Source organism: Gorilla gorilla, chromosome 20 (assembly GCF_029281585.2).
Source record: "Gorilla gorilla gorilla isolate KB3781 chromosome 20, NHGRI_mGorGor1-v2.1_pri, whole genome shotgun sequence".
NCBI classification, from domain to species: Eukaryota; Metazoa; Chordata; class Mammalia; order Primates; family Hominidae; genus Gorilla; species Gorilla gorilla.
This window is the reverse complement of record NC_073244.2, coordinates 11360625-11367931: the sequence shown is the minus strand read 5'-3', so window position 1 is coordinate 11367931 and position 7307 is coordinate 11360625. Positions and strand designations below refer to the sequence as shown.

The 7307-nt window shown below is 52.0% G+C and overlaps 1 protein-coding gene across 1 annotated transcript; it reads left to right on the top strand.

Annotated features, from left to right (window-relative positions):
* Window positions 1-488, top strand: LOC115931637 (small nuclear ribonucleoprotein E-like). The gene has a single exon (XM_055371365.2). The coding sequence runs from the start codon at window positions 33-35 to the stop codon at window positions 309-311; it is 279 nt and encodes a 92-aa protein (XP_055227340.1). The 5' UTR covers window positions 1-32; the 3' UTR covers window positions 312-488.
* Window positions 489-7307: the final 6819 nt, after the last annotated feature.

The following is a 7307-nucleotide window of genomic DNA, read 5'->3' as shown; positions in this document are numbered from 1 at the left end:
ATTTAAAAAAAAAAAATGGGTGAAATTCCACCATGGCATACAGTGGCCAGGGCCAGAAAGTGCAGAAGGTTATGGCGCAGCCCATCAACCTCATCTTCAGATACTTACAAAATAGATCGCGGATTCAGGTGTGGCTCTATGAGCAAGTGAATATGCGGATAGAAGGCTGTATCATTGGTTTTGATGAGTATATGAACCTTGTATTGGATGATGCAGAAGAGATTCATTCTAAAACAAAGTCAAGAAAACAACTGGGTCGGATCATGCTAAAAGGAGATAATAGTACTCTGCTACAAAGTGTCTCCAACTAGAAATGATCAATGAAGTGAGAAATTGTTGAGAAGGATACAGTTTGTGTTTAGATGTCCTTTGTTCAATGTGAACATTTATTCATATTGTTTTGATTACCCTTGTGTTACTACAAGATGGCAATAAATACTATGGGATTGTTTGTATTAAAAAAAAAAAAGGGCCCCTCTCCCTCTCCCTCTCCCTCTCCCCACGGTCTCCCTCTCCCGCTCTTTCCACGGTCTCCCTCTGATGCCGAACCGAAGCTGGACGGTACTGCTGCCATCTCAGCTCACTGCAACCTCCCTGCCTGATTCTCCTGCCTCAGCCTGCCCAGTGCCTGCGATTGCAGGCGCGCGCCGCCACGCCTGACTGGTTTTCGTATTTTTTTGGTGGAGACGGGGTTTCGCTGTGTTGGCCGGGCTGGTCTCCAGCTCCTAACCGCGAGTGATCGGCCAGCCTCGGCCTCCCGAGGTGCCGGGATTGCAGACGGAGTCTCGTTAACTCGGTGCTCAATGGCGCCCAGGCTGGAGTGCAGTGGCGTGATCTCGGCTCGCTACAACCACCTCCCAGCCGCCTGCCTTGGCCTCCCAAAGTGCCGAGATTGCAGCCTCTGCCCGGCTGCCGCCCCGTCTGGGAAGTGAGGAGCGTCTCCGCCTGGCCGCCCATCCTCCGGGATGTGAGGAGCCCCTCTGCCTGGCTGCCCAGTCTGGAAAGTGAGGAGCGTCTCTGCCCGGCCGCCATCCCATCTAGGAAACGAGGAGCGCCTCTTCCCGGCCGCCATCACATCTGGGAAGTGAGGAGCGTCTCTGCCCCGCCGCCCATCGTCTGAGATGTGGGGAGCACCTCTGCCCGGCCGCCCATCATCTGAGATGTGGGGAGCACCTCTGCCCTGCCGCCCCGTCCAGGATGTGAGGAGCGTCTCTGCCCGGCCACCCCGTCTGAGAAGTGAGGAGCCCCTCCGCCCGGCAGCCGCCCCGCCCGAGAAGTGAGGAGCCCCTCCGCCCAGCAGCCACCCCGTCTGGGAAGTGATGAGCGTCTCTGCCCGGCAGCCACCTCGTCCGGGAGGGAGGTGGGGGGGTCAGCCCCCCGCCCGGCCAGCCGCCCCGTCCGGAAGGGAGGTGGGGGGGGTCAGCCCCCCACCCGGCCAGCCGCCCCGTCTGGGAGGGAGGTGGGGGGGTTAGCCCCCCGCCTGGCCGGCCACCCGGTCCAAGAGGTGAGGGGCGCCTCTGCCCGGCCGCCCCTACTGGGAAGTGAGGAGCCCCTCTGCCCTGCCAGCCGCCCCGTCCGGAAGGGAGGTGGGGGGGTCAACCCCCCGCCCGGCCAGCCGCCCCGTCCGGGAAGGAGGTGGGGGGGTTAGCCCCCCGCCTGGCCAGCCGCCCCGTCTGGGAGGTGAGGGGCACCTCTGCCCAGCCGCCCCTACTGGGAAGTGAGGAGCCCCCCCACCCGGCCAGCCGCCCCGTCCGGGAGGGAGGTGGGGGGGCCAGCCCCCCGCCCGGCCAGCCGCCCCGTCCGGAAGGGAGGTGGGGGGGGTCAGCCCCCCGCCCGGCCAGCCGCCCCGTCTGGGAGGGAGGTGGGGGGGTTAGCCCCCCGCCTGGCCAGCCGCCCCGTCCGGGAGGTGAGGGGCGCCTCTGCGCGGCCGCCCCTACTGGGAAGTGAGGAGCCCCTCTGCCCGGCCAGCCGCTCCGTCCGGGAGGGAGGTGGGGGGGTCAGCCCCCCGCCCGGCCAGCCGCCCCGTCCGGGAGGTGAGGGGCGCCTCTGCCCGGCCGCCCCTACTGGGAAGTGAGGAGCCCCTCTGCCTGGCCACCACCCCGTCTGGGAGGTGTACCCAACAGCTCATTGAGAACGGGCCATGATGACAATGGCGGTTTTGTGGAATGGAAAGGGGGGAAAGGTGGGGAAAAGATTGAGAAATCGGATGGTTGCCGTGTCTGTGTAGAAAGAGGTAGACATGGGAGACTTTTCATTTTGTTCTGTACTAAGAAAAAATTCTTCTGCCTTGGGATCCTGTTGATCTGTGACCCTACCCCCAACCCTGTGCTCTCTGAAACATGTGCTGTATCCACTCAGGGTTGAATGGATTAAGGGCGGTGCAAGATGTGCTTTGTTAAACAGATGCTTGAAGGCAGCATGCTCCTTAAGAGCCATCACCACTCCCTAATCTCAAGTACCCAGGGACACAAACACTGCGGAAGGCCGCAGGGTCCTCTGCCTAGGAAAACCAGAGAACTTTGTTCACTTGTTTATCTGCTGACCTTCCCTCCACTATTGTCCTGTAACCCTGCCAAATCCCCCTCTGCGAGAAACACCCAAGAATGATCAATAAAAAATAAAAATAAAAATAAATTTAAAAAAAAAGGGCTTGATATTAGCATCTATCTCATAGCATTGCCATGAGGTGAGTTGAGGTTTGTAAAACCTTGAACACACCTGGAGCATGCTAAAGACTCAATGTGATAAATTATCTCAGGCTGGGTGTGGTGGCTCACGCCTGGAATCCCAGCACTTTGAGAGGCCAAGGTGGGCAGATTTGTTTTGAGCCCAGGAGTTCGAGACCAGTCTGGGCAACATGGCAAAACCCTGTCTCTACAAAATAATAATTATAACAATAATAACAATAACAATAATAATAATAATACAATAATTAGCCACGCGGGATGGTGTGCACTTATAGTCCCAGCTACTCGGGAGGCTGAGGTGGGAGGATCACTTGAGCCCAGGAGGCGGAGGTTGCAGTGAGCTGAGATCACGCCGCTCTACTCCAGCCTGGGTGACACAGAGCCAGACCTTCCCTCAAAGAAAAAAAAAAAAAAAGGAAAAATCACCTCATTTAATTCTAATAACTACAAGCACATCTATTAACCTATGGGTCAGTGGGGAGCCCCTGAGAATTCTTCACTCAATGCTGGGAACTTGAGTGTTGTCAAAAAGGCCTAAATAGATTGGATGCTCGGACGTCTGTCTGCATAAAAACTTTCCTTTTAGCTTAGCTCAGTGGTTCTCAAACTTCAGAAAACTGAGTAGACGGGATCATGCTGGGTATAAAAATCAGGGGCATGAGTTGTTTCAGACATTGGGAACTCAGCGGTGAACAGAACAGACAAAATAGCCGTTGGGGAGTTTCTGTTCTGATGGGGAAAAGATAATAAATGAGGTTGTCACTCAACAAATGTTGAGTCATTATGGTTATTTTCCATCAAAGACTTTCAATATACTTTGCCATTTCGCCTTCCAGAAAGATGGTACTTGGTACTAACTTATCCCAGCAATGTATGCAAGTGCTCACTGCCTTGTACCTTCACAAAAACTATTATTGGATCTTTTTGTCAAATATTAGAGTGGTGAAATTCTTTTTTTTTTTTTTTTTTTTTTTTGAGATGGAGTTCACTCTTGTTGCCCAGGCTGGAGTGCAATGGCACGATCTCGGCTCACCGCAACCTCCACCTCCCAGGTTCAAGCACTTCTCCTGCCTCAGCCTCCCGAGTAGGTGGGATTACAGGCATGCGCCATCATGCCCGGCTAATTTTGTATTTTTAGGAGAGACAGGGTTTCTCCATATTGGTCAGGCTGGTCTCGAACTCCCAACCTCAGGTGATCCGCCCGTCTCAGCCTCCCAAAATGCTGGGATTACAGGCATGAGCCACCGCGCCCAGCAGTGAAATTCTTTTTTACAAGTCTTTTGTGTGTCCAAAGTGTATGCACGTTCTTTGCACGTGTTGCTTTATTTTTATTGATTTCTAACAACTCTTTATATATGAGGAATGCTACTTTGTTTAAACATGTTGGTGGCAGATAGCCTTTGTTTCTAATAGAATGAGGCTAGAAAAACACAACTTGCCAATAGGGACCACCATAAACCTTCATTTGCCCAACAAACATCCTGGAAGTGAATCAATCAATCCCTCCTCCCTTCCTTCCTTCCTTCCTTCCCTCCTTCCCTCCCTCCTTCCTTCCTTTTCTCCCTCCCTCCTTCTTTCCTTCCTCTCTTCCCTTCCTCCCCCCTCTCTTCCTTCCTTCCTTTAGGTGGAGTTTTGCTCTTGTCGCCCAGGCTGGAGTGCAGTGGTACGATCTTGGCTCACTGCAACCTGCGCCTCCTAGGTTCAAGTGATTCTCCTGCCTTAGCCTCCAGAGTAGCTGGGATTACAGGCACCTGCCACCACAACCAGGATTACAGGTGTGTGCCTGTAGTCCCAGCTACTCAGGAGGCTGAGGTGGGAGGATCGCTTGAGCCTGGGAGGTTGAGGCTGCAGTGAGCCATGATCATGCCACTGTACTCCAGCCTGGGCAACAGAGTAAGATCCTGTCTCATAAAGTAAAATAAGATAAAATAAAATAATAGCATAGGCCGGCTGGGCCCGGTGGCTCAATGCCTGTAATCCCAGCACTTTGGGAGGCCGAGGCAGGTGGATCATGAGGTCAGGAGATCAAGACCATCCTGGCCAACGTGGTGAAACCCCGTCTCTACTAAAAATACAAAAAATTAGCTGGGCATGGTGGCGGGCGCCTGTAGTTTCAGCTACTCGGGAAGCTGAGGCAGGAGAATGGCGTGAACCCGGGAGGCGGAGCTTTCAGTGAGCCAAGATCGTGCCACTGTACTCCAGCCTGGGCAACAGAGCAAGACTCTGTCTCAAAAAAAAAATAAATAAATAAAAATAAATAATAATAATAATATAGGCCAGAATGCCTGTTCATCAGAGGCTGGGCAGCAGGGAGAAGTGTGGGTGGTGGGGAGGCTGCATATTCCACCAATCCTGTAGGCAAATAGGGAAGGAGGGTGGGTGCCAGGCCCACTTGCCCCCATCTGTAACATATCCACTGCCCTTAGCGTTGCCACATTCTGGAATTATAGATACTTTGCCTCTTGTAATGTAGAAGAGATTTCTTTCTTTCTTTCTTTCTTTTTTTTGAGAGAGGGTCTTGCTCTGTTGCCCAGGCTGGAGTGCAGTGGTGCAATCATAGCTCACTGCAGCCTCCAACTCCTGGTCTTAGGTGATCCACTTGCCTCAGTCTCCTGAGTAGCTGGGACTACGGGGGCGCACACCACCACGCCCAGCTAATTTTAAAATTCTGGCCGGGCATGGTGGCTCATACCTGTAATCCCAGCACTTTGGGAGACTGAGGCAGGCGGATCACTTAAGATCAGGAGTTCGAGACCAGCCTGGCTAACATGGTGAAACCCCGTGTCTACTAAAAATATAAAAATTAGCCTGGCGTGGTGGCGCATGCCTCTAACCTCAGCTACTCAGGAGGCAGGAGAATCGCTTGAACCTGGGAGGTGGAGGTTGCAGTGAGCTGAGTTCGTGCCTAGGTGAAAAGACACTCCAGCCTAGGTGAAAGAGTGAGACTCCGTCTCAAAAAAAAAAAAAAAAAAAAAAATTGTAGAGTCAGGGCCTTGCTATGTGGCTTAGGCTAGTCTTAAAATCCTGGCCTCAAGCGATCCTCCTGCCTCGGCCTCCCAAAGTGCTGGGATTACAGGCAAGAGCCACCATGCCCGGCCTCTGGCCCATTTTTAAAAGCCTATTCCTCTTGCTTCCTGCTGAACTTTCTTAAAACTTACTACTGCAGCTTTTTCTCCCCTAAGACAGCCAGAGGGGATGTATGGTGATTACCGCTCAGAGCCCCCACCCACCCACTAGAGAGCTCTGAGATTCCACAATGTTCAGGAGGACTGAACACCAGCTGTTCTAAGATCCTAAGTGTCTACATGTTCAGTGATCCCACGATTCTGAGCCTCCCAGACTCCAGAGCTCAGGGATTCTCTGAGCTCATCACTGTCTGCCTGGGTCTTCCATAATTGCCCGCAACAGATAATACAGTGTCTCGAGGCAAAAACCATGATCCCTCTAATCCACAGACCCAGGCAGAGGGGCCGGTCGCCCACAGCCACCGGACTTTTCCTAACAGCTTAATGAGAAAGTCAGAATTAACTGGAAGTGGCACCTAGCACTCCCAGGGCTCAGCGTGGCCTCCCCGTGTTAAAGCCGAGTGTCCCCAGGCCTCCCTTTGACCTTCTTGGACACCAGCAATTATGATGGGCGAGGCCTGGAATTCAGCCTGAATAGGGAAGTGGCTGGGGCCATGGTGACCTAGTTCTTCAGGTTAAGCCAGCCCGCCCACCTTCCCCGGAGAGTGACCAGCCCAGCCTGGGTTCTCATTCTGCCACTACTCCTCTCCGGGCCTCAGTTTCCCTCCTTTGTTCAAGGAGGTCAGGGATCATGCCAGCCTCCTACTTTGCTGTGTTACATGTAAATTTCTTGGCACATGTATTATGTTATCATCTCTCTTTGTGCACACGGATACCTTCCCAGAAAGGACACTGCTGGCTTATACCTTTTTCAAATAGCTATTGTCAGAGAGCTTACACCATTTCACACTCTGAACCCCAGCAGCATGAGGCTGCTCTTTTCCCAAAACCCTGAAAACACAGCAAATGCTCAGACTTTTTCATCTTTACCAGCCAGACAGATGAAAAGAAGAAAAAGATATTTCATGGTAGTTTTTTTTTATATTTAGGTTACCATGAGCGAGAATGAACTCCCTTGCCTATGCCCAGAAGATGTTTGTATTTCCTTTTCAGAAAACCATTCATGTATGGTGGCTTATGCTTGTAATCCCAGCACTTTGGGAGGCTGAGGTGGGAGGATTGCTTGAATCCCAGGAGTTTGAGACCAGCCTGGGCAACATGGCGAAACCCTGTCTCTACTAAAAATACTAAAAATTAGCCGGGAGGGGTGGTACACAGTTTCAGTGAGCCAAGATTGTGTCACTGCATTCCGGTGTGGGAAACAGCAAGACCCTGTTTGCTCAAAAACAAAACAAAACAACAACAACAAAAATCCATTCATGTCTTTCACCCTTTTTTGGACTGGCTTGTTAATCCATATTGATTTCTAGATGCTTTTTACATATTAAGGATATCAGTCTCTTGTCTATCATGTTTTGGAAGATTTTCCTCCTTGATGTTGCCTCTTCATCTTCTAGTATTTTTTATTTGTTTGTTTTGTTTTTCTTTTTTCTTT

Coding starts and splice junctions, on each gene's coding strand:
- LOC115931637 (XM_055371365.2), top strand. CDS start 33: ATGGCATACAGTGGCCAGGGCCAGAAAGTGCAGAAGGTTATGGCGCAG.